The 25,957-nt window shown below is 44.9% G+C and overlaps 1 protein-coding gene across 1 annotated transcript; it reads right to left on the bottom strand.

Annotated features, from left to right (window-relative positions):
• Window positions 1–2,273: 2,273 nt before the first annotated feature.
• LOC138665432 (zinc finger protein ZFP2-like) lies at window positions 2,274–12,140 on the bottom strand. The gene is made up of 2 exons (XM_069752912.1): window positions 11,591–12,140; window positions 2,274–4,619 (listed from the first exon to the last, which is right to left on the bottom strand). Exon 2 carries the CDS (start codon window positions 4,515–4,517, stop codon window positions 2,574–2,576), a length of 1,944 nt encoding a protein of 647 aa, XP_069609013.1. The 5' UTR covers window positions 4,518–4,619; window positions 11,591–12,140; the 3' UTR covers window positions 2,274–2,573.
• Window positions 12,141–25,957: the final 13,817 nt, after the last annotated feature.

Genomic DNA, 25,957 nt, shown 5'->3' with positions numbered 1-25,957 from the left:
TGGAGTCCCATTTCAATTCCAGCCAATTTTGCATTGAAAAGTCAAACGGCGCTCCTTCCCTTCCGAGCTCTGCCATGCACCCAAACAGTGGTTTACCCCCACATATGGGGTATCAGCGTACTCAGGACAAATTGCACAACAACGTTTGGGGTACAATTTCTTCTGGTAACCTTGGAAAAATAAAAAATTGGGGCGCGAAAAGGTCATTTTTATGAAAAAATATTTTTTATTTTTACGGCTCTACATTATAAACTTCTGTGAAGCACTTGATGGGTCAAAGTGCTCACCACACATCTAGATAAGTTCCTTAGAGGGTCTACTTTCCAAAATGGTGTCACTTGTGGGGGGTTTCAATGTTTAGGCACATCAGGGGCTCCCCAACGCAACATGGCATCCCATCTCAATTCCAGCCAATTTTGCATTGAAAAGTCAAATGGCGCTCCTTCTCTTCCGAGCTCTGCCATGCGCCCAAACAGTGGTTTACTCCCACATAAAGGGTATCGGGATACTCAGGACAAATTGTACAACAACTTTTGAGGTCCATTTTTTCTCCTGTTACCCTTGGTAAAATAAAAACAATTGGAGCTGAAGTAAATTTTACGTGAAAAAAAATTAAATGTTCATATTTTTTTAAAAAACATTCCACAAATTCCTGTGAAACACCTGAAGGGTTAATAAACTTCTTGAATGTGGTTTTGAGCACATTGAGGGGTGCAGTTTTTAGAATGGTGTCACACTTGGGTATTTTCTATCATATAGACCCCTCGAAATGACTTCAAATGGGATGTGGTCCCTAAAAAAAAATGGTGTTGTAAAAATGAGAAATTGCTGGTCAACTTTTAACCCTTATAACTCCCTAACAAAAAAAAAATTGTTTCCAAAATTGTGCTGATGTAAAGTAGACATGTGGGAAATGTTACTTATTAAGTATTTTGTGACATATCTCTGTGATTTAAGGGCATAACAATTCAAAGTCGGAAAATTGCAAAATTTTCAAACTTTTCGCCAAATTTCCATTTTTTTTCCACAAATAAACGCAGATAATATCAAAGAAATTTTACCACTATCATGAATTACAATATGTCTCGACAAAACAGCGTCAGAATAACCGGGATCCGTTGAAGCGTTCGAGAGTTATAACCTCATAAAGGGACAGTGGTCAGAATTGTAAAAATTGGCCCGGTCATTAATGTGCAAACTACCTTCGGGGCTTAAGGGGTTAAAGAAAATAAACATTCAACATTATCATGCAGTTTTCATCTACAGTAAAATGAACGCTATTTGGCAGAAAACAATATATTTTGTGGAAATCCAGCCATGAAACTGAGAACATGATGGTTTTAGTAGTCTCCCTAACGGAAGGTTTACACAACCGATTTCTTCACATCTGAGAAAAACGGACTGATTTAGGTATTTTTCAGATTATAATATGCACTTCTTCCCTCCAAATTTGGGAGGAAAATTGGGGTGCGTCTTATAATCCGAAGGTAGCTTACCAAGGGGGTGGGGCGCCAGCGGCGTCACAGGAGGTCGGCAGCGGCAGGAGTGGGGCAATACTGTGGGCCCTGGGCTCTCATAAGATGTTGTTGAGTCCCCTTTTCCCAATGATTTCCGTGCGGTGGGCTGCGGGAAAATGGCCGCCGGTGGCAGTGCATTCGCAGATTGAAGTCTTGTCTCCCGATTTGGGGTGTATCTTATGGCCCGGTGTGTTTCATACTCCACAAAATATGGTATTTTGATCAGACTGGCATCAGTTTTTGTCGGATATGGAGAGAAAAAAAAATAGTTCTCCATCTTCTATGTGACAGTCAGTGAAAATTGGACCACATCAGATGTCAGTCCCATTTTTTTTCACGGACCCATACACCTGCATTGCTGATTTTGGTCAGACACTCAGATCAAAATCGAATATGTCTCCAATATTTTCCACACACCACTTAGTCTTAGAAAAAAAATGGGACATGAGCACAGCCCCATAGAATACCATAGGTACAAGGGGTATACATGAAAACTATGGATAGCACTTGTAAAAGAAGAGCCCCACCATGATCTGCTTCAGCTACTCTCCTGCAGGACACTAAATAGAACACATTTTTACCACTAGGATCAGGGCAATCAGTATTTTAGGACACATCCCTTTATGCCTTTCCAGCATTGTATAATGTGTAAAGACCCTCATGTACATACATCAGCTTATGCATATAAATACCTTAGAATTTTTTATGCATTTTCTCCATAAAAGAAAACCCAACACAAACCATTCCTCTATTTTTCTCGCACAGCCTTACTTCCATTTTTATTTCAACTATTTTGAATAGGCTATACAAAGCCTGTCGTGCTTACATTAGGTTTTAGAATTGACAACTATGTGCTATCTAATTTTGGGATTGTCCAAAGTTCCATCCATCTTAACAGTGTCAATGAATAAAACTATGGGTCCCTGATAAAGAAAGCATCACAACAAATGATCAAGTTCAAAGAACTGACTGCCTTTGAGATGTAAAAGCATTCTTGATATTAATTTATCAGTTTTAGTCTGATCTTGACCCGGCTCTTGTCACTTAGAAGCTATTCTACAATTTATCTTCCCTGTGAAGTCGCTCATGTTTACCTAGAGAAGACTTGTCACTGTAACATTTTCCACAGTATGAACAAACATATGGCTTCTCCCCAGTATGAATCCTCTGATGGATGACTAGTGACGATTTGTCACTGTAGTTTTTGCCACATTCCAAACATAAAAACTCCTTCTCTCCTGTGTGAGAACGGTAATGCCTTACCAAGTTCCTTTTCTCGCTAAAACGTCGCCCACATTCAGTACAGGTATACTGATTCTTCTGTGAGTGGATGTTCAGATGTTTCGTTAGAGAGGACTTATAGGTGTAGCATTTACCACAATGGGAACAAACATATGGCTTCTCCCCTGTGTGTATTCTCTGATGAATGATGAGGGACAGCTTATTGCTCAAATCTTTACCACATTCAGAACAACGAAATTGTTTCTCGCTCAAGTGGGTTCGTTTGTGCCTAGAAAGCTTTCCACTCTCTGCAAAACATTTTCCACATTCAGAACATTTAAATGGCCGTTCACCAGTGTGAGTCCTTCCATGTCTCACTAGTTTTCCTTTGACCGTAAACCGTTTTCCACACTGGGTACATTCATAAGGTTTTTCACCCGTGTGGATTCTTTGATGCACCACAAGTTGTTCATTGTTTTGGAAACATTTGCCACACTCTGAACACTCATATGGTTTCTCTCCTCTGTGAATTCGTTGATGTATAGCTAGTTGGGTATTACCTGGAAAATGCTTTCCACATTCTGAGCATTTTTCACCTCGGTGAGTTCTTTGATGCCTGACCAGCTTGCCTTTCTCAGCAAACGGTCTACCACACTCCAAGCAGGCATATGGCCTCTCACCAGTGTGAATTCGTTCATGCCGGACTAACTTGCCCCTCTCAGAGAACCGTTTTCCACAAAAACTGCACTTTAATGACTTTTCTCTAATGTGGCTTCTTTGATGGACAAGTAGTTGGCAATTTGTCTGGAAATTTTTACCACATTCCGGACATTCACATTGGCTTGGAGGCTGGATGTCTTCAGATTCATAATTGTGAAACACTTTCTGTTTCTCATGATGTCGCTGATGTTTTCCCAAAGCTGTGATATCATTAAAACTTCTTCCACATTCAACACATATAAATTCACAGTCTTCGTTCATTCCACTCTGCTTACTGAGAGCGTTAACAGAGTTGTCCTGCTTGACTTCATTCCTCTGAAAATTTGAAGAAACTGTATTATTTCTAGGCACAATTATGTTCTGGTCCGTTGTATATTCTTCAGTGAAGGAATCCGGTTCCCCCTTTATGTGAGAACATTCGGTTGAAATAGCGTTATTTGACGCTTCACTAAAATCAGATTCCTCCTTAACATTAGCCGGTAAATATTCGTGTGTATGATCTATTGGTTTATCAATACCGTGGACAGATATAATTCTTCCATCGTGAGAGACTGGCTCCTCTTTCATTTCAACAGGGTCCTGTTCTACATGATGCAAAGGTTTAGAAAGGTCAGTATTGATGAGACTTCCATCATGACTTGGGTCCGATTCTTCCTTCATATGAGAAGACAGATCTGGTCTGTAATCAGCGGAGGTACAACTGTCAGCATTAATGGAATTTTCTATGTCATATAGAGCATGTTCCTCCTTGATATCAGTAGATGAATCTTGTGTATGATCTTTGGGTGTGTAGACAGCATTGTCCCCGAGATGTTCAATATCACATGAGGTAGGTTCCTCCTTCATGTCAGCAGGTTCACCTCGCCATTTACTTTCTGTGATTGCATATTCAGCAGTGTCAGTAGGGTTACTTGCATCGCATGAGGCTGGTTCCCCCTTGAAAAATACAGAAGAACATTGCCTTGGATCATTTACTAATATAGCCATGTTGGGTTCTGTGACATTGTGATCTTTAAATAAAGCGACCTGCTTGGTAACCATCCTCACAGAGCTTTGCATCCTATTTCTGTGTGTATTAAGATTTTCCGTTTACAAAAAAACACCAGTAGTTGGGCGAGATGATGAAGTACCCTTATGATGGGATTCCAGTGTTGAATACATCTGTCGGGGTAAAAAAAAAAAAAAAAGCATTAATTCAATATTAAGTTATATGAACGTATTGATCTTCCCCGACCCTTACTTTGGACAATTATTTTGTGAACATTTAAGCCACCAGTGCTTTTAGCTTAGTAAATCTCTGACCTAGCATTCATGAAAAACTGGCAGGAACTGGGTAGAGAACATCGGAGCTACTGGTGTCCACATCGCCCTCACTGAAAGGTGCCGGAACCAATGGGCCAACTGTCATGATTCCAATGGCAGGGAATCACAAAAGGACAAGCACCAACGAGCTCTAGGGTGATGGAACCTGAGCTGACCGCGACCCAAAACCTGAACACACAAATAACAATAGCCGGGGAACGTGCCTACGTTGGTCCTAGACGTCTCGCACCAGCCGAAGATCTAACTTCCCCTATTAGAAGAAACACAGACCTCTCTTGCCTCCAGAGAAATCCCCCACAGAAATAGCAGCCCCCCACATATAATGACGGTGAAATGAGAGGAAGGCACATACACAGTATGAAAACAGATTCAGCAAAATGAGGCCCGCTAAAACTAGATAGCAGAGGATACAAAAGTAAACTGCGCGGTCAGCAAAAAACCCTTCAAAAAACCATCCTGTAATTACTTGAACTCATGTTCCAACTCATGGAACATGAGGAGCAATTACAGCCCAATAGAGCAACCAGCAGCAAAGAAACAATTATATGCAAGCTGGACAAGACAAAAATAAAGCAAAACGTGGAACAAGAAAATCAAAAACTTAGCTTGTCCTGAAGATTACTGAAGCCAGAAGATGAGGTAACAAAACACTCTGATAACCTTGATAGCCGGCGGGGAAATGACAAGAAAGCCCGGTTAAATAGGAAACTCCCAAATGCTAATAGAACAGGTGGACACCAGAGACAGCAGAACACAAATCACCCAGTACCATCAGTAACCACCAGAGGGAGCCCAAAAACAGAACTCACAACAGCCAACCATAAATGCACTGTGAGTCAATATCAACTGTTAATATTCACTGAAAATTGTTACAGTGCTCACTTTTATCATTTCAGCCAAGCTCTATATTATCACATGTACCCTTTCCTCCTCCAGCCCGAATCAGGAATGCCCTGGAAAGAATGGAGCAAGTACAATGTATATGAACTGAACGATGCCAGCCCTATGAGTAGATCTCATAGACAATGTATAGATTGACGCACAATACTACAGGCTTAGGAACACAGCATGGATATAGCAGCACTTTGGACACAATGTATTGTTCGCTGCGTCCAAAGCGCTGCCGTCTATTGAACACCAGTAAATCCACATGTGATCATGAACCGTACAGCTACACCGCGTCCAGTACATTCCGTTAGTGAAATTTCTGTTCCAGAGTCTAGCATCACTGCAAGAGAAATTGACATGCTGACCCTCCGCATGTCCATCTCTGCAGGTGATCCGTAGGCGTCTATGCACACATAGTGGACATGGGATTTCTAGAAATCCAATCCACGCTGCTGTAACATCTAATAACTGTGGGTTTGATGCTACATAAATACGCGATGTCCAACCTGCAGCAATTCATGATCGTGGGCACATACCCTAAAAGGAAAATTGGGCGGATGCCATTTTATCAAATGTAGTTCAGAGTATGTGCTCTATTCTAAATTTTGTCCTTACACTTTTTTATAGAAGGAAACTACAAGGGAATCCTTGAGCATATCCACTCATTACTTACTGAGGACACTGAAAGGTTATTCATCATTTTCAGAAGGCTTGGGGGATGTGGACGGGGGACCCAGTTCATTAAGCTACACCAGAGACAGCCCTTTTAATCGTGTCTATGCAATTTGGAGAGATAGCTTCCCCAACTCCTCCATACAAGACTGCTTGGCTTTGTCGCAAGCTTATGTGTTTTCAGTAGGACAGCGGAGTGAGCAGTGGCAGACATGACTGGCGGTTACTTATCTTCCAGCAAAACAAAAGGATTGGGCTGACCTTTCCTCAGACACGTTCTGCTCAGGAAATATCAGAATAATCCCCCATACATAATACATAGTCAATTCTGTCGACTTTAAATGTGTCAAGTGGTCTTTGTGATTCATTTTCATCCTCGCCTTCTGAGAGTCACGTCTCTTTTTATGTCGACATAGACATTTGAGTGGCTGATTTTTTGAGGAATGAGTTGCCTTCTTCAATGGCATTATTTGATTTTACTTATAATATGTTAATTAATATTTAATGACTGTTTCATTGGAGAAATAGAAGGAAAGCAACAACTCGGCAGGTTTTCTTAATGCATATCACTGCTCCCGTTCGCTTCCAAGCTCCAAGAGCAGCATGTCCATGCTCAACCTTTCTCCCACCTCTCATCTAACTCTCTCCTTGACAACCTACAATCTGGCTTCCGCCCCCACCACTCCACCGAAACTGCCCTGACCAAAATTACTAATGACTTAGGCCGGCGTCACACTCAGCATATGAAAATACGGTCCGTATATTACGGCCGTAATACGCTGAAACGTCCCGAAAATAGTGGTCCGTAGCTCCTCCGTAGGCAGGGTGTTTCAGCGTTTTTTGCGCATGGCATCCTCCGTATGTAATCCGTATGTCATCCGTACTGCGTGTTTTTATCGCAGGCTTGCAAAACCGACATACGGCTATACAAGGGATCCATGTGTAAAAAACAAACAAACAAATATACTGTATGTATATATATATATATATATATATATATATATATATATATATATATATACATATACATATACATACACACACATATATATACATATATCAGTGAGACACACACACACATATATATATATATATATATTATATATTAATATTTCTTCCAGCGCTAAACAGCTTTAAAGCCGGTAATTCAATTACCGGCTTTTGTTTTCTCCTTCCTAAAACCCGACATGATATGAGACATGGTTTACATACAGTAAACCATCTCATATCACCATTTGTTTTGCATATTCCACACTACTGTTAGTAGTGTGTATATGCAAAATTTGGCCGTTCTAGATAGTAAATTAAGGGGTTAAATGGCGGAAAAAATTGGCGTAGGCTCCCGCACAATTTTCTCCGCCAGAGTGGTAAAGCCAGTGACTGAGGGCAGATATTAATAGCCTGGAGAGCGTCCACGGTTATTGCGCCTCACCGCAAATGCAGGTAAATATAGGTCAATGACCTACTTTACCTACATTCTCCGGGGTTTTGCAGACATGAGCAACGTTGCATTAGCAAAGCTCGTGGCTGCAAAATATTTTAACCCCTTCAGATGGATTTACATCGTTGGACTTTACAGATCTGCGGAAGGTAAGGATATTGTTGGTTTATTATGTTTTTTTTGTTACAGAACGAGGGTCTTCAGTGATTGGATTGGGCGTTCAATAAAATATTACAACCTTTGTTTTTATTTCATTAAAATAATTTTTAATAATGTGTTTGTGTATTTTTTTAACCCTTTACTAGTACTGGATTAATAATGGATAGGTGTCATAATTGACGCCTCTCCATTATTAATCTGGCTTAATGTCACCTTACAATAGCAAGGTGGCATTAACCCTTCATTACCCCATATCCCACCGCTACACGGGAATGGGAAGAAAGTGGCCAAGTGCCAGAATTGGCGCATCTTCCAGATGTGCCTTTTCTGGGGTGGCTGGGGGCAGGTGTTTTTAGCCAGGGGGGGGGCCAATAACCGTGGACCCTCTCCAGGCTATTAATATCTGCCCTCAGTCACTGGCGGAGAAAATTGTGCGGGAGCCCACGCCAATTTTTTCCGCCATTTAACCCTTTAATTTCATAGCTAGAACGGCCAAATTTTGCATAGACACATTACTAACATTAGTTGTGTGGAATCTGCAAAAAAATGGTGATATGAGATGGTTTACTGTATGTAAACCATGTCTCATATCATGTCGGGTTTTAGGAAGGAGATAGCAAAAGCCGGTAATTGAATTACCGGCTTTAAAGCTGTCTAGCGCTGGAAGAAATATATATATATATATATATATATATATATATATATATATATATACACACCTATTCTATGTGTACACAATTATTCTACCTATTCTACTGTAAGCGGTCAGTGTGATTTTACTGTACACCGCACTGAATTACCGGCTTTTCTCGCTAACACCGCTGCATATTTCTCGCAAGTCACACTGCTGGTCCGTGTGTGATCCGTATTTTTGGGGCTTCCATAGACTTTCATTGACGTTTTATTTGCGCAATACGGTGACAAACGCAGCATGCTGCGATTTTCTACGGCCGTAGAAAGCCGTATAATACTGATCAGTTTAATACGGCAGATAGGAGCAGGGGCATAGAGAATAATTGTGCCGTATGTTTTGTGAGTTTTACGGACGTAGTTTCTGCGCTCTTACGTCCGTAAAACTCGCAAGTGTGAAGCCGGCCTTACTCACAGCCAAAGCCAACAGACATTTCTCCATCCTCCTCCTTCTCGACCTGTCCTCTGCCTTCAAGACAGTTGACCACTGCCTACTGCTACAGATTCTTTCTTCCCTTTGCATCAAAGACCTTGCCCTGTCCTGGATTGCCTCATACCTTTCCGACCGCACATTTACCGTTTCCCACTCTCATACTACATCCTCATCCCGCCATCTCTGTTGGAGTCCCTCAAGGCTCTGTCCTGGGGCCCCTACTTTTTTCCACACATACCCTTGGCCTAAGACAACTCAAAGTCCTATGGCTTCCAGTACCACCTGTATGCGGACGACACTCAGATCTACCTCTCAAGCCCAGATGTCACCTCTCTGCTGTCCAGAATCACGGAGTGTCGATCAGCCATATCCTTCTTCTTCGCCTCTTGCTTCCTAAAACTCAATGTAGACAAAACCATCATTTTTCCTCCATCTCGCGTATCTCCCCTACCCGATCTATATATTATGGTAAACGGCATCACGCTCTCTCCTGCACCTCAAATCCGCTGCCCACAAGTAACTCTCGACTCTGCCCTGTCCTTCAAACCGCACGTCCAAACTCTTACCATGGCCCGTCGCCTCCAACTCAAAAATATTTCCAGAATCCGTCCCTTCCTCAGCCCTCAATTTACTAAGGCTATATTCACACTTTGCGGATTTTGCTGTGGATCCGCAGCGGATTTGACCGCTGCGGATCTGCAGCAGTTTCCCATGAGTTTACAGAACAATGTAAACCTATGGGAAACAAAAAACGCAGTGCACATGCTGCGGAAAAAAACGCGCGGAAACGCTGCGGATTACATTCCGCAGCATGTCACTTCTTTTCTGCGGATTTTCACCTGCTCCAATAGAAAACTGCAGATGAAAATCCACAGAAGAAACTGCAGTAAAAACCGCGATAAACCCGCAGTAAAAACCGCGACGGGTTTTCACTGCGGATTTTGGAATTCTGCTGCGGAAAAATCCGCAGTGGAATCTGCAAAGTGTGAACATAGCCTAAAACTCTTGTGCATGACCTCATCATCTCCCGCCTCAACTACTGCAACACACTCCTCTGTGGCCTCCCTGCTAACTCTCTTGCACCACTCCAGTCTGTCCTCAACTCTGCTGCCCGGCTAATCCACCTCTCTCCTCCCCTCTGCAAATCCCTCTACTGGCTCCCAATTCCCCAACGAATCCAGTTCAAACTACTAACACTGACCTACAAAGCCATCCACAACCTGTCCCCTCCCTATATCATTGAACTAATCTCCCAATATCTCACATAATCTTCGATCCTCCCAAGACCTCCTACTACTCTTCTCCACTCTTATTCGTTCCTCACACAACCGCCTCCAAGATTTCTCCAGAATATCCCCCATCCTCTGGGATTCCATGCCTCAACACGACCGATTATCCACCACCCTCGGCTCCTTCAGACTGAACCTGAAAACCCATCTGTTCAGGAAAGCCCACAGCCTGCAATAACCATTCTGCCGCCTCACCACCACCCGAGCAGCCTCCTCACCAACCACCCGAACTGCCACCTCACCACCACCCGCCTCACCAACCACCCGAGCTGCCGCCTCACCACCACCCGAGATGTTGCACCCCTGACCTTCTGTCTCTTTCCCATTATCCCATAGAATGTAAGTCTGCAAAGACAGGGTCCTCTCCCCTCTGTACCCGTCTGTCATTGTAAATTTGTTTACTGTAAACGATACCTATGACTCTGTATGTAACCCCTTTCTCATGTACAGCACCATGGAATTAATGGCGCTATATACATAAATAATAATTCATTATGTGGAAAAACCAGTGTATTAAAGGGATTGTTCAATGAAAAGAAATTGTCACCTAGCCACAGAATATGTGATAGTTTGTGGCTTAGTGAGGGTCTGGCCGATTGGACCCACACCGATCAGTAGCGTGTAAGCCCAACCATTGCCCTATTCATTCACTAGGGGCTGCCGAACACTGCGCTCGAATATGCTTTTTCATTCTGGAGTTTGCAAAAAAAAACAAAAACTTTTAGCGCCCTCACCTGTCCCAAACCGTGACCGTGTAGCCCTTTATATGATGAGCCCGCTGATCCCTTTAAGACTCCAAAGTGAGGCGTCAGCAGCCAGAAGTCGCGTTTGAAGGTCACTCTGGAAGGGCACTGGGGAGAGAATTTGCACTTCCAGCTCCTGTATTTCCTACACTAGCGCCCTCCCCGGCGGACTAACCGGTCAGGGACCATGTACCCGAGCAATGACCTGTCCGTCAGCCAGAGGGGGCGCCACTAACTAGGAAAACAGCGGAGGGTCTCCTACAATCCTCATAGGGGTCTTGAACTGGCGACCATTTGATTTCTTACATAGAATATACAGTAAATAACAAGTGCTCCGATGAAGCCCGGCAGTAAGATGCCCACCACTTCCATGTGTTATTGCAGGTGCTGGCTGGGTAACACAGGCGGCATCAGCCCCACACAGAATCTGACCCCAGAGTCCCAGCATTCCCAGCTCTGCAGAGCAGTCACCACCTGAGAGGGGCGGAGCTTACCTGTCCAGGACACGCCTCTTCTCCGGGACTGACACTTATGGGGCCAGTGGTTCTCCTGCAGACTGAAGCGGAGCTCCAGGAATATGGCCGGCCGGCCTCCTTATAGTTCATCTACTTAGTAGTTGTGCGCAGGGACGCCGGGGCCTCCCGGCCATAGCTGCTCCAGGGGAAATGCTGGGTGCACGTCTTCTGTGCAGCTGCTCGAGTCTAGTAGGGGAAAGGACCTTAGATGATGTCATCCATGTAATAAGTCACGTGTGCAGGAAGTGGACGGCACGAGGAGAACGTACCTCTAGGCTCTTCACTAGGGAACTGGCTAGAATGGATGGGCTCCAGGGAGGATCGTTCAATCCAGATTCCCCAACTCCAGTCCTCAAGGCCCACCAACATGTCATGTTTTCAGGATTTCCTTAGTCTTGCCCAGGTAATAATTGCATCACCTGTGCAATGCAAAGGAAATCCTGAAAACATGACCTGTTGGTGGGCCTTGAGGACTGGAGTTGGGGACCTCTGAAGGACCTGAGGATGGCATGCTCATGTGACGAGTCACGTGCAGAACACTCTGGACTATTAATTTAGACTATTAGCGAAAGGACCTTTCATGATGTCACAATCATATGAAGTCTTGTCTCCCCCTGCCGACTACAATGAGAACTGCAGCTCAGTATAAAACTGCCGTCACACCATCAGTATTTGGTCAGTATTTTACATCAGTATTTCTCAGCCAAAACCAGGAGTGGGTGATAAATACAGAAGTGGTGCTTATATTTCTATTATACTTTTCCTCTATTTGTTCCACTCCTGGTTTTGGCTACAAATACTGATGTAAAATACTGACCAAATACTGCTAGTGTGACGGCAGCCTAATAAGTGCTTCACCTTTTACTTTTTATCCTCCATAGTTACCCTCCCATTCTCTGTGCTTGACTCACCACAGTAGTGTCACAAATTATTTTTTATTTAGCGCAATTAATTCCATGGTGCTGTACATGAGAAGGGGTTACGTACAGAGTTATAGCTATCACTAGATGGTGGCCCGATTCTAACGCATCGGGTATTCTAGAATATGTATGTCCACGTAGTATATTGCCCAGCCACGTAGTATATTGCCCAGCCACGTAGTATATTGCCCAGCCACGTAGTATATTGCCCAGCCACGTAGTATATTGCCCAGCCACGTAGTATATTGCCCAGCGACGTAGTATATTGTCCAGTCACGTAGTATATTGCCCAGTGACGTAGTATATTGCCCACTCACGTAGTATATTGCCCAGTCACGTAGTATATTGCCCAGCCACGTAGTATATTGCCCAGCGACGTAGTATATTGCCCACTCACGTAGTATATTGCCCAGTGACGTAGTATATTGCACAGCCACGTAGTATATTGCCCAGCCACATAGTATATTGCCCAGCCACGTAGTATATTGCCCAGTGACGTAGTATATTGCCCAGTCACGTAGTATATTGCCCAGTCACGTAGTATATTGCACAGCTATGTAGTATATTGCCCAGTGACGTAGTATATTGCACAACCACGTAGTATATTGCACAGCCACATAGTATATTGCCCAGCCACGTAGTATATTGCCCAGTGATGTAGTATATTGCCCAGTCACGTAGTATATTGCCCAGTCACGTAGTATATTGCCCAGTGACGTAGTATATTGCACAGCCACGTAGTATATTGCACAGCCACATAGTATATTGCCCAGCCACGTAGTATATTGCCCAGCCACATAGTATATTGCCCAGTCACGTAGTATATTGCCCAGTCACGTAGTATATTGCCCAGCCACATAGTATATTGCCCAGCTACGTAGTATATTGCCCAGCCACGTAGTATATTGCCCAGCGACGTAGTATATTGCCCACTCACGTAGTATATTGCCCAGTCACGTAGTATATTGCCCAGCCACGTAGTATATTGCCCAGCGACGTAGTATATTGCCCACTCACGTAGTATATTGCCCAGTGACGTAGTATATTGCACAGCCACGTAGTATATTGCCCAGCCACATAGTATATTGCCCAGCCACGTAGTATATTGCCCAGTGACGTAGTATATTGCCCAGTCACGTAGTATATTGCACAGCTATGTAGTATATTGCCCAGTGACGTAGTATATTGCACAACCACGTAGTATATTGCACAGCCACATAGTATATTGCCCAGCCACGTAGTATATTGCCCAGCCACATAGTATATTGCCCAGCCACGTAGTATATTGCCCAGTGATGTAGTATATTGCCCAGTCACGTAGTATATTGCCCAGTGACGTAGTATATTGCACAGCCACGTAGTATATTGCCCAGCCACATAGTATATTGCCCAGCCACGTAGTATATTGCCCAGTGACGTAGTATATTGCCCAGTCACGTAGTATATTGCCCAGTCACGTAGTATATTGCACAGCTATGTAGTATATTGCCCAGTGACGTAGTATATTGCACAACCACGTAGTATATTGCACAGCCACATAGTATATTGCCCAGCCACGTAGTATATTGCCCAGTGATGTAGTATATTGCCCAGTCACGTAGTATATTGCCCAGTCACGTAGTATATTGCCCAGTGACGTAGTATATTGCACAGCCACGTAGTATATTGCACAGCCACATAGTATATTGCCCAGCCACGTAGTATATTGCCCAGCCACATAGTATATTGCCCAGTCACGTAGTATATTGCCCAGTCACGTAGTATATTGCCCAGCCACATAGTATATTGGCCAGCCACATAGTATATTGCCCAGCTACGTAGTATATTGCCCAGCCACGTAGTATATTGCCCAGCGACGTAGTATATTGCCCACTCACGTAGTATATTGCCCAGTCACGTAGTATATTGCCCAGCCACGTAGTATATTGCCCAGCGACGTAGTATATTGCCCACTCACGTAGTATATTGCCCAGTGACGTAGTATATTGCACAGCCACGTAGTATATTGCCCAGCCACATAGTATATTGCCCAGCCACGTAGTATATTGCCCAGTGACGTAGTATATTGCCCAGTCACGTAGTATATTGCACAGCTATGTAGTATATTGCCCAGTGACGTAGTATATTGCACAACCACGTAGTATATTGCACAGCCACATAGTATATTGCCCAGCCACGTAGTATATTGCCCAGCCACATAGTATATTGCCCAGCCACGTAGTATATTGCCCAGTGATGTAGTATATTGCCCAGTCACGTAGTATATTGCCCAGTCACGTAGTATATTGCCCAGTGACGTAGTATATTGCACAGCCACGTAGTATATTGCACAGCCACATAGTATATTGCCCAGCCACGTAGTATATTGCCCAGCCACATAGTATATTGCCCAGTCACGTAGTATATTGCCCAGTCACGTAGTATATTGCCCAGTCACGTAGTATATTGCCCAGCCACATAGTATATTGGCCAGCCACATAGTATATTGCCCAGCTACGTAGTATATTGCCAAGTCATATAGTATATTGCACAGCCACATAGTATATTGCCCAGCCACGTAGTATATTGCCCAGCCACATAGTATATTGCCCAGTCACGTAGTATATTGCCCAGCCACATAGTATATTGGCCAGCCACATAGTATATTGCCCAGCTACGTAGTATATTGCCAAGTCATATAGTATATTGCACAGCCACATAGTATATTGCCCAGTCACGTAGTATATTGCCCAGTCACGTAGTATATTGCCCAGTCACGTAGTATATTGCCCAGTGACGTAGTATATTGCACAGCCACGTAGTATATTGCACAGCCACATAGTATATTGCCCAGCCACGTAGTATATTGCCCAGCCACATAGTATATTGCCCAGTCACGTAGTATATTGCCCAGTCACGTAGTATATTGCCCAGTCACGTAGTATATTGCCCAGTCACGTAGTATATTGCACAGTCCGCGTAGTATATTGCCAAGTCACGTAGTATATTGCCCAGTCACGTAGTATATTGCACAGTCCGCGTAGTATATTGCCAAGTCACGTAGTATATTGCACAGCCCGCGTAGTATATTGCCCAACGCGCGTAGTATATTGCACAGCCCGCGTAGTACATTGCACAGCCCGCGTAGTATACAGCAATGTGGGCATCATATCCGTGTTTAAAAAAAGAATTATAATAAAAAATAGTTATATACTCACTTTCCGTTGGCCCCTGGATCCAGGAAGCGTTTACCGACGCTCCCTGCACGCTCCGGTCTCAAGAGTGCATTGCGGTCTCGTGAGATGATGACGTAGCGGTCTCGCGAGACCGCTACGTCATCATCTTGCGAGATCGCAATGCATGGACCGGTTACCGGAGCGTCGCAAGGAGCGGGGAAAGGCACCGGAAGGTGAGTATATGATGATTTTTTTTTTTTTATTATTTTTTAACATTAGATCTTTTTACTATTAATGCTGCATAGGCAGCATCAATAGTAAAAAAGTTGGTCACACAGGGTTAATAGCAGCATTAATGGAGTGCGTTACACCACGGCATAACGCGGTCCATTAGCGCTGCTATTAACCCTGTGTGAGCACTGACTGGAGGGGAGTATGGAGCGTGTTGGCCCCCCGGTCATGCGACGGGGTCATCATATACCTGAACCAGATTATTTCAGAAAAAAACTGTCAAACATCCATTGATCTAGTAAATTTACCCTTCAGTTAGGAAGAAAAAAAAAACTAACACAATACTATCACCATAAGTGCCAGTATTCACAGGAGATCTGTACTTAGTATGCAGTGTCTGTGTAGAGGTTATACAGTGATTACCGGTGACATTGTACACAGGACCTCTGTATATAGTATACAGTGTATAGTGTCAGTGTATAGGTAACACACTGACTCACCAGTGACGTCTCTTGGCGAAGTCCTTCATCTTTCATCCAGCACAGACCGCCATCACTTCATCCAGCCAGGACTCGTCTCTGCAGGAAATAACACAGTTATCTCGAGCTCCGCTTGCAGAGCTCATTACTTAATTTTTCCCAACTTCTACACTACACCACATGAAGAAAAAAAGGAGACATAGTGTCACTCTACACAGTAAAAGGACCGCCCCCCCCATTTAACCCCTTTTCCCCCAAGGGTGGTTTGCACGTCAATGACCAGGCCAATTTTTACAATTCTGACCACTGTCCCTTTATGAGGTTATAACTCTGGAACGCTTCAACGGATCCTGGTGATTCTGACATTGTTTTTTCAAGATATATTGTACTTCATGATAGTGGTAAAATTTCTTTGATATTACCTGCATTTATTTGTGAATAAAATGGAAATTTGGTGAAAATTTGGAAAATTTTGCAATTTTCCAACTTTGAATTTTTATGCATTTAAATCACAGAGATATGTCACAAAATACTTAATAAGTAACATATCCCACATGTCTAATTTACATCAGCACAATTTTGGAACCAAATTTTTTTTTTGTTAGGGAGTTATAAGAGTTAAAAGTTGACCAGCAATTTCTCATTTTTACAACACCATTTTTTTTTAGGGACCACATCTCATTTGAAGTCATTTTGAGGGGTCTATATGATAGAAAATACCCAAGTTTGACACCATTCTAAAAACTGCACCCCTCAAGGTGCTCAAAACCACATTCAAGAAGTTTATTAACCCTTCAGGTGTTTCACAGGAAAGTTTGGAATGTTTAAATAAAAATGAACTGTGACAAAACACTCCGGGATCGCCTTTGCTGGGGTCAAAGGTCACGTGGTTTGTGCATTGAATTTCTGAGGCGTACAGCAGGTTTCCAAGTAGGCTGACCTCAGGTCAGATTTATTAAAGTGAAAGCAACACAGAAAAACAAAACATAAAAATAAATCCTAGCCTGTCCGGCACTAACTAAACAAACAAGTTGCTAACTAACAACTGGGGGGGCTTCTCCCACCCAGCTAACATCACACAATTCTTGAGCAGAGCTCTCACTCACGGTTGTCTCACACAGACAGGCAATCTGTGTGCCCCAGGCAGACGCTGGAAACCCCCAGCTGGTCATCTTTTATTCCTGCAATCATTAACCCATTAGCACCCTGAAGATACTGAGTGGCCTAATTCACATAGGACAGACACCTGGGCGAGATATACCTGCCTCCAACTACCACACCAGCATGAGTCTTACATATCCCCCCCCCCTTGCTCAGACCACTCCGGTCGAGCAAGAACACTCTTGAAACAGTGCACTCGGGATAGGGCATCGGCGTTCCCCATCTGCACCCCAGGTCGGTGCTCCACCGTAAAAGAGTAAGCCTGCAGGGCAAGGAACCACCGTGTTACCCGACTATTACGGTCTTTGTGGAGGTGCATCCACTTGAGAGGGGCATGGTCTGTGACCAGCCTAAACTTCCTACCAGCCAGGTGATACTTGAGGGAGTCGAGAGCCCATTTAATGGCTAGGCACTCTTTTTCAACCACCGCATACCTCTGCTCATGTACATTCAGTTTCTGACTGAGATAGAGGACCGGGTGTTCGACTCCGTCCCTCACCTGGGAAAGTACAGCTCCGACACCAGTATCAGAGGCATCAGTTTGTACCACAAACTCGCTGCTGAAATCAGGAGTCACTAGTACGGGCTGAGAGCACAAAGCCCGTTTCAGGCTGTGGAAGGCCTCTTCAGCAGCTGAGGTCCATTTTACCATGACGGAACCCTTCCCCTTGATAAGATCCGTCAAGGGAGTAGCCATGGCTGCAAAATTGGGTATGAACCGGCGATAATAGCCGGCAATCCCCAGGAAAGCCTGTGCTTGTTTTTTGTTCACTGGTTGTGGCCAGCCCTGAATTGCCTGTATTTTGTCGATCTGGGGTTTAACCACTCCTCGGCCAATCACGTAGCCCAAGTATCGGGCTTCTTCAAGCCCGATGTGGCATTTCTTGGGGTTTGCCGTTAAACCTGCATCTCGCAGGTCATCAATCACCGCTTGTACCTTCTGGAGATGAGTTTCCCAGTCCATGCTGTAAATTACGATGTCATTCAGGTAGGCAGAAGCGTACTGTCTGTGAGGCCTCAAGACTCGATCCATCAATCTCTGGAACGTTGCGGGAGCTCCGTGAAGTCCAAACGGCATATAGACATACTGGAACAGACCTTCCAGTGTAGCAAATGCCGTTTTCTCTCTGGCCGCCTCGGCCAGAGAAATCTGCCAGTACCCCTTTGTTAAATCCAGGGTCGTAATGTATCGGGCTTTACCAAGCCGGTCGATCAACTCATCGACCCGGGGCATAGGGTACGCATCAAATTTAGAAACTGCATTCAGTTTCCTAAAGTCATTACAAAACCGGATGGAGCCATCCGGTTTAGGTATCAACACAATTGGACTGGACCAGGCGCTGTGCGACTCCTCAATGACTCCTAAGTCCAACATTGCCCTCACTTCCCGGGAGACGGCTTCACGGCGGGCTTCCGGAATCCGGTAGGGCTTCACATGAACAGTGACGCCAGGCTCTGTGACAATCTCATGTTTCACCAACTTAGTCCGGCCAGGTTTTTCGGAGAAAAACTGTCGGTTCTGTAACAAAAATTGCTTAACCTCAGATTTTTGTCGTTCTGAGAGAGTCTCAGCAACCTGCACCTCTGGTACAGTAGGTGAACAAACCGGACGGGGCAGATCCGCCGTTAGGGCAGAGCGGTCTTTCCAGGATTTTATCAGATTCACATGATAAATCTGTTCCGGTTTTCTCTTACCCGGCTGGTACACTTTATAGTTCACTTCACCAACTCTTTCTCGGACCTCAAATGGGCCCTGCCATTTCGCCAGGAATTTACTATCCACCGTAGGGATTAGGACCAACACCCTATCGCCGGGTGCAAATGTACGGACCTTAGCGCCTCTATCATAACTTTGCCTCTGGCCTCCCTGGGCCTGTAACATATGGTCCCTAACAATGGGCATGACAGCGGCAATACGATCCTGCATTTGTGTTACATGGTCGATCACTGTTTTAAAGGGAGTGACTTGACCTTCCCAGGTTTCTTTTGCGACGTCCAGCAGTCCCCGGGGACGACGGGCGTACAACAGTTCGAAAGGCGAAAACCCTGTGGAAGACTGGGGAACTTCCCTAATGGCAAACAGCAAATAGGGTAACAAGTAATCCCAGTTCTTCCAATCTTTGTCTATCGCCTTCCGGAGCATCTGTTTTAAGGTTTTGTTGAAGCGCTCAACCAGGCCATCTGTTTGAGGGTGATAGACAGACGTACGCAACGGGTCTATTTGTAAGAGCCTGCAGAGCTCCTTCATTACCCTCGACATAAAGGGAGTCCCCTGGTCGGTGAGTATCTGTTTTGGAATTCCCACCCGACTAAACACTTGTACCGATTCCTTGGCGATCGTCTTGGTAGCTGTGTTACGCAAAGGGACGGCTTCCGGGTAACGAGTGGCATAGTCCACGATGACGAGGATATGTTGGTGCCCACGTGCGGATCGGGGAAGGAGCCCAACCAAATCCATCCCAATTCTCTCAAAAGGGACCCCGATGATAGGAAGGGGTACCAAAGGGCTACGGAACTGAGATTTAGGGGCCGCGATTTGGCACTCTGGACAGGACTCACAATAGTTACGCACATCATAATGTATTCCAGGCCACACAAAACAATGCAATATCCTTTCTGTGGTTTTCTGTACCCCCAGATGTCCCCCCATTATATGTCCGTGGGCCAAATCCAGTACCTTCCGCCGATAAGGTTTGGGTACCACTAACCGTTGCACTGTGTCTTCCCCTTTTTTTTCTACCTGGTAGAGCAAATCATTTTCAAGAACCATATACGGGTACGCTAGCCTAGTGTCAGGTTCTACGGGTACCCCATCTATCATTTTTATATTTTTCCTAGCCGGAGTCAGGGTAGGATCTTTCATTTGCTCGCTGTGGAAGTCATCCACCTGGACTCCCAAATCTGGCAGGCAGGGTGCCGGATGGCTGTCTGCCTCCGCCTCTCGCTGAGGTTCCTCAGTTTCCTCTGTTTCCCCCGCCATGACGGAGAAGGGGTACTGAAGGTTAGATTCATTAACCTCCCCAGCAACTTCTTCCTGTGGGGTCTCCTCTAGGCCATGACACCGCATCAGGACACACGTCAGTGAATCTTGCCTCCTGAGGAGCCCGCGGAGAGCGAAACGCGTTGAGGCGCTGTGGTCTAGGGCAAAGGACGTACAGAGGGAGATAAGTGCTCACAATGTATCATCTAGAGTTGTGATTATACATGTATACATGTTTGGGTGACACTGGTCTACGGGTTCAGCCAGGGTCAAGGGGATCGGCCATGACTGGCAGTATGTACCTGCATGAGACTGTGCCCCTATAAGCACTCCCCGACAAATACGTCTGCATCGATGTGCCTTATGTGTTCTGCACGTTGTTTTTACTTTGTGGGGATCTAGTGTTCCCTTAGTATAGGAGCTTCTCTGTTTAGCCTGTAGTGGGCCCTAGGCTGTGGGTAGTGGGTGTCCCGTGGCTATCGTAGGGTGCATCAGTAACCCAGGGACAGCCGCCACGGAGTGGGGGCGCCACAACGCTCCCCCCGTAGGGTGTCAACCTCCACAGCCAGGTAGGGTAGAAGTATAGTACTAATTAGGGATTCATAGTATATCCCCCCAATTTTAACTTAGTGTTTTGTTTTGAGCACATTTTTTGTTTTTGTTATTTTTGTCCGTCTTTTGCGGTGTGAACCAATATAGGTTCTTTGCATTTATTAATAAAGATTTGTTATTTTAGGATAGTTTATGATAGTCTCTTGAGATCCTATGATATTATATTAGTTTCTGAAATTTTGGGTCTCCTCTAGGGACTCGGGACCTCCAGATGGCATGGGAGAAGATTCACGGGTACAGCTACCGTGAAGGAGCAACTGATTCTCCCATAACTGCCAGAAATAGGGAAAATCCCTGCCCAGGATTACATCCTGTAACAATGCAGGAACGAGTCCCACTTTGTGCTGCACTGACCCATAGGGAGTAGAAATCCATATGACCGCTGTTAAGTACGAGCGGGTGTCACCATGCACACACGTCACAGAAAACTTGTCAGACGGACCAGACGGAAGTGCCACCAGACTAGCTTTCACCAGAGTCACCACACTTCCAGAGTCTAGTAATGCCACAACATTTTTCCCATCAACAGATAATTCACACAGGTGTTTCGCTGTATCATTTTGACCCGCATTCACACTCACTAGCTGTGTAACCAAAGACATGCGTTTTCTAGAGTCTATAACGTCGCACTGCATGGGTTCAGCGGTAACAGGACAGTTCGCAGAAACATGACCCTTCTCATGGCAGCGGAAACACCTAACAGGTCCCCTACTGAGACCACTGTCCAATACTCTTGGTCTCGGAGTGCGAGCAGTCCCGGACTCCTCCCCCACAGTTTTAAGCGATTTTCCTTCACCCGTAGTCCCTGGAACAGTCTTACCGGTTCCACGAGGAGGAGGCACAGACCGGGGGTTGGCGGTGTCGTCGGGAAGTCCTTCTGCCACGGAATAACGCTCGACCAACTCCACAAGTTGATCCGCTGTCGTGGGATTTCCTTGGCTTACCCACCTTTTCAGCGCTGGGGGTAGTACTCTCAGGTACTTGTCCAGGACAACCCGCTGGATTATTTCGGGTATTGTCAGTACCTCGGGTTGCAGCCATTTCTTTGTTAAGTAGATCAGGTCGAACATCTGAGACCGCGCCGGTTTATCTTGCTGGTATGTCCACTGATGTACCCTCTGTGCCCGGACAGCCGTCGTCACACCCAGCCGGGCCAGGATCTCCGCTTTCAGTTTCTCAAAGTCCTGAGCGACCCCCGGGTCCAAATCATGGTAAGCTTTTTGGGCCTCGCCGGAGAGAAACGGGGCAATCAAATCGGCCCATCGTGCCTTCGGCCACTTCTCTCTCAATGCCGTCCGCTCAAACGTTGTCAGGTATGCCTCAACGTCATCTTCTGCAGTCAGCTCTTGCCAGTATCGACTCACATGGATCCTTCTGGACTCTGCTTCCGGGTCAGCGTCAGGCATGCTCACCAGGCGCTGCGCCACCTGTTGGAGAAGTTGCCGGTCTGCAACCGTCATGTCCACTAACTCCTTCAGCTGTGCGGCCATCAAGCGATTAGCTTCGTGCTGTGCGGCAGTGGCCTGCTGCTGTACGGCAGTGGACTGTACTAAGGCTTTCACCACGTCTTCCATGCTGTCGCCTGTGCCACGGTATGCCCGCGTTCTCCACCACAATGTGACAAAACACTCCGGGATCGCCTTTGCTGGGGTCAAAGGTCACGTGGTTTGTGCATTGAATTTCTGAGGCGTACAGCAGGTTTCCAAGTAGGCTGACCTCAGGTCAGATTTATTAAAGTGAAAGCAACACAGAAAAAAAAAAACATAAAAATAAATCCTAGCCTGTCCGGCACTAACTAAACAAACACGTTGCTAACTAACAACTGGGGGGGCTTCTCCCACCCAGCTAACATCACACAATTCTTGAGCAGAGCTCTCACTCACGGTTGTCTCACACAGACAGGCAATCTGTGTGCCCCAGGCAGACGCTGGAAACCCCCAGCTGGTCATCTTTTATTCCTGCAATCATTAACCCATTAGCACCCTGAAGATACTGAGTGGCCTAATTCACATAGGACAAACACCTGGGCGAGATATACCTGCCTCCATCTACCACACCAGCATGAGTCTTACAGAACATTTAACTTTTTTTCACAAAAAATGTACTTCAGCTCCAATTTGTTTAATTTTACCACGGGTAACAGGAGAAAATGGACCCCAAAAGTTGTTGTACAATTTCTCCTGAGTACGCCGATACCCCATATGTGGGGGTAAACCACTGTTTGGGCACATGACAGAGCTCGGAAGCGAAGGAGGGCAATTTGACTTTTCAATGCAAAATTGACAGGAATTGAGATGGGACGCCATGTTGCACTTGGAGAGCCACTGATGTGCCTAAACATTGAAACCCCCCACAAGTGACACCATTTTGGAAAGTAGACCCCCTAAGGAACTTATCTGGATGTGTGGTGAGCACTTTGACCCACCAAGGGCTTCAGAGAAGTTTATAATGCAGAGCCGTAAAAATAAAGCAAAAATTTTTTCCCACAAAAAATTATTTTTTAGCCCCCATTTTTGTATTTTCCCGAGGGTAACAGGAGAAATTGGACCCCAAAAGTTGTTGTCCAATTTGTTCTGAGTACGCTGATATCCCATATGTAGGGGGGAACCACCGTTTGGGCACATGGGAGGGCTCGGAAGGGAAGGAGCGCCATTTGGAAGGCAGACTTAGATGGAATGGTCTGCAGGCGTCACATTGCATTTGCAGAGCCCATAATGTACCTAAACAGTAGAAACCCCCCACAATTGACACCATTTTGAAAAGTAGACCCCCTAACGAACTTATCTGGATGTGTGGGGAGCACTTTGACCCACCAAGGGCCTCACAGAAGATTATAATGCAGAGCCGTAAAAATAAAACAAGAATTTTTTCCCCAAAAAATTATTTTTTAGCCCCAAGTTTTGTATTTTCCCGAGGGTAACAGGAGAAATTGGACCCCAAAAGTTGTTGTCCAATGTGTCCTTAGTACGCTGATACCTCATATGTGGGGGGGGAACCACCGTTTGGGCACATGGGAGGGCTCGGAAGGGAAGGAGCGCCATTTGGAATGCAGACTTTGATGGAATGGTCTGCAGACGTCACATTGCGTTTGCAGAGCCCATAATGTACCTAAACAGTAGAAACCCCCTACAAGTGACACCATTTTGGAAAGTAGACCCCCTAAGGAACTTATCTGGATGTGTGGTGAGCACTTTGACCCACCAAGGGCTTCACAGAAGTTTGTAATGCAGAGCCGTAAAAATAAAACAAAAATTTTTTCCCACAAAAATTATTTTTTAGCCCCCAGTTTTGTATTTTACCGAGGGTAACAGGTGAAATTGGACCCCAAAAGTTGTTGTCCAATTTGTTCTGAGTACGCTGATACCCCATATGTGGGGGGGAACCACCGTTTGAGCGCATGGCAGAGCTCGGAAGGGAAGGAGCATCATTTGGAATGCAGACTTAGATGGATTGGTGTGCAGGCGTCACGTTGCGTTTGCAGAGCCCCTAATGTACCTAAACAGTAGAAACCCCCCACAAGTGACCCCATATTGGAAACTAGACCCCCCAAGGAACTTATCTAGATGTGTTGTGAGAACTTTGAACCCCCAACTGTTTCACTACAGTTTATAACGCAGAGCCAAGAAAATAAAAAATCTTTTTTTTCCCACAAAAATTATTTTTTAGCCCCCAGTTTTGTATTTTCCCAAGGGTAACAGGAGAAATTGGACCCCAGATGTTGTTGTCCAATTTGTCCTGAGTACGATGATACCCCATATGTTGGGGTAAACCCCTGTTTGGGCACATGGGAGAGCTCGGAAGGGAAGGAGCACTGTTTTACTTTTTCAACGCAGAATTGGCTGGAATTGAGATCGGACGCCATGTCGCGTTTGGAGAGCCCCTGATGTGTCTAAACAGTGGAAACCCCCCAATTATAACTGAAACCCTAATACAAAGACACCCCTAACCCTAATTCCAACAGTAACCCTAACCACACCTCTAACCCTGACACACCCCTAACCCTAATCCCAACCCTATTCCCAACCGTAAATGTAATCCAAACCCTAACTTTAGCCCCAACCCTAACTGTAGCCTTAACCCTAGCCCTAACCCTGGCAATAGCCCTAACCCTAGCCCTAACCCTAACCCTAGCCCTAACCCTAACCCTAACCTTAGCCCTAACCTTAGCCCTAACCCTAACCCTAGCCCTAACTCTAATGGGAAAATGGAAATAAATACATTTTTTTAATTTTTTTATTTTTCACTAACTAAGGGGGTGATGAAGGGGGGTTTAATTTACTTTTAAAGCGGGTTTTTTAGCGGATTTTTATGATTGGCAGCCGTCACACACTGAAAGAAGCTTTTTATTGCAAAAAATATTTTTTGCATTACCACATTTTGAGAGCTATACTTTTTCCATATTTGAGTCCACAGAGTCATGTGTGGTCTTGTTTTTTGCGGGACGAGTTGACGTTTTTATTGGTAACATTTTCGGGCACATGACATTTTTTGATCGCTTTTTATTCCGATTTTTGTGAGGCAGAATGACCGAAAGCCAGCTATTCATGAACTTCTTTTGGGGGAGGTATTTATACCGTTCCGCGTTTGGTAAAATGGATAGAGCAGTTTTATTCTTCGGGTCAGTACGATTACAGCGATACCTCATTTATATCTTCTTTTTATGTTTTGGCGCTTTTATACGATAAAAACTATTTTACAGAAAAAATAATTATTTTTGCATCGCTTTATTCTGAGGACTATAACTTTTTTATTTTTTCGCTGATGATGCTGTGTAGTGGCTTGTTTTTTGCGGGACAAGATTTCGTTTT

Source organism: Ranitomeya imitator, chromosome 2 (assembly GCF_032444005.1).
Source record: "Ranitomeya imitator isolate aRanImi1 chromosome 2, aRanImi1.pri, whole genome shotgun sequence".
NCBI lineage: Eukaryota > Metazoa > Chordata > Amphibia > Anura > Dendrobatidae > Ranitomeya > Ranitomeya imitator.
Note: the sequence above shows the minus strand (reverse complement) of the source record. Positions and strands in the feature narration are given on the sequence as shown.